Here is a 953-nt window from a genome sequence, read left to right on the forward strand (position 1 = left end):
ATAAATGCATTGTTAATAGCATATAACATATATGTCTTCATCAGGAACGTTTGAAGATGATAAAGCTAAAACTTGTACATGCATATGATTTTCGGCCAATTATTTTCAATTTCAAACCAAAAACTGCACTTTATGAACAGAGAAACGAACATTATATTAGCAAGTCAAGTATTAACATAATTCGGAATAATGGGGAAAAAGAAGCATAAACATAAATACAAACATATATCACTCAAAAGTCAAAACAAAACAAAACGAAGAAAAGAATCCAAAACCCCAACAATACTTAAGGGTAATAAAAATTACAAAAAAAAGCTTGAAAATCAGACAGCTGGAGAGTTAGGCGCACGGGGTACAGGAGATCCAGGCACTCTAGGAAACTGAATGGACTCGTCATCATTATCATGGTAAATATAAGCAAAACCACCATGACGTGCTATATCCATTCCTTGCATTTCATCATGCTCCGAGATCCTAAGCAAATCAAGTTGTTTGAGGATGAAGAAGAGTGTTCCCATTGTGGCACTAACCCATCCAACAATCACAATTATTTGAACCAATTGTGCTCCCAATAGCTTCCCTCCCCCGCCCATTAATAGCCCGTAGTGCCTTCCCGGGATCGCTCCATATACCTCATTTACATACTTCTCCTTTGCAAAGAGTCCTACGAATATCAAGCCCCAAGCACCACACCCTCCATGTAGTTGTGCAGCCTCTAGCGGATCATCGTACTTTAGGAACTCTGCGAGCTTGTTGCATCCAATAAGGACGAGGGAAGCCATAAAGCCACAGACAATCGCTGCCCATGGATCTACCACAGAGCAACCTGCGGTTATGGCCGCAAACCCACCGAGTAAACCGTTGCAAACGTCGGTTACGTTCCAGTGGCCTGATATGAGACGTTTGCCAAAGAGTGTGGTTAGAGCCGCGGTGCATCCCGAGAGTGTAGTTGT

The 953-nt window shown here is 41.8% G+C and overlaps 1 protein-coding gene across 1 annotated transcript in view; it reads right to left on the reverse strand.

The window, feature by feature from the left end:
• Positions 324-953, reverse strand: part of LOC104767830 (putative ammonium transporter 1 member 5) — a 1052-nt gene continuing 422 nt past the window's right edge. The window contains exon 2 of the mRNA XM_010491803.1: positions 324-952. Coding sequence (XP_010490105.1) covers positions 324-952 — 629 coding nt within the window. The remainder of the gene's footprint in view (position 953) is intronic.

Source organism: Camelina sativa, chromosome 19 (genome assembly GCF_000633955.1).
Source record: "Camelina sativa cultivar DH55 chromosome 19, Cs, whole genome shotgun sequence".
Classification (NCBI taxonomy): Eukaryota; Viridiplantae; Streptophyta; class Magnoliopsida; order Brassicales; family Brassicaceae; genus Camelina; species Camelina sativa.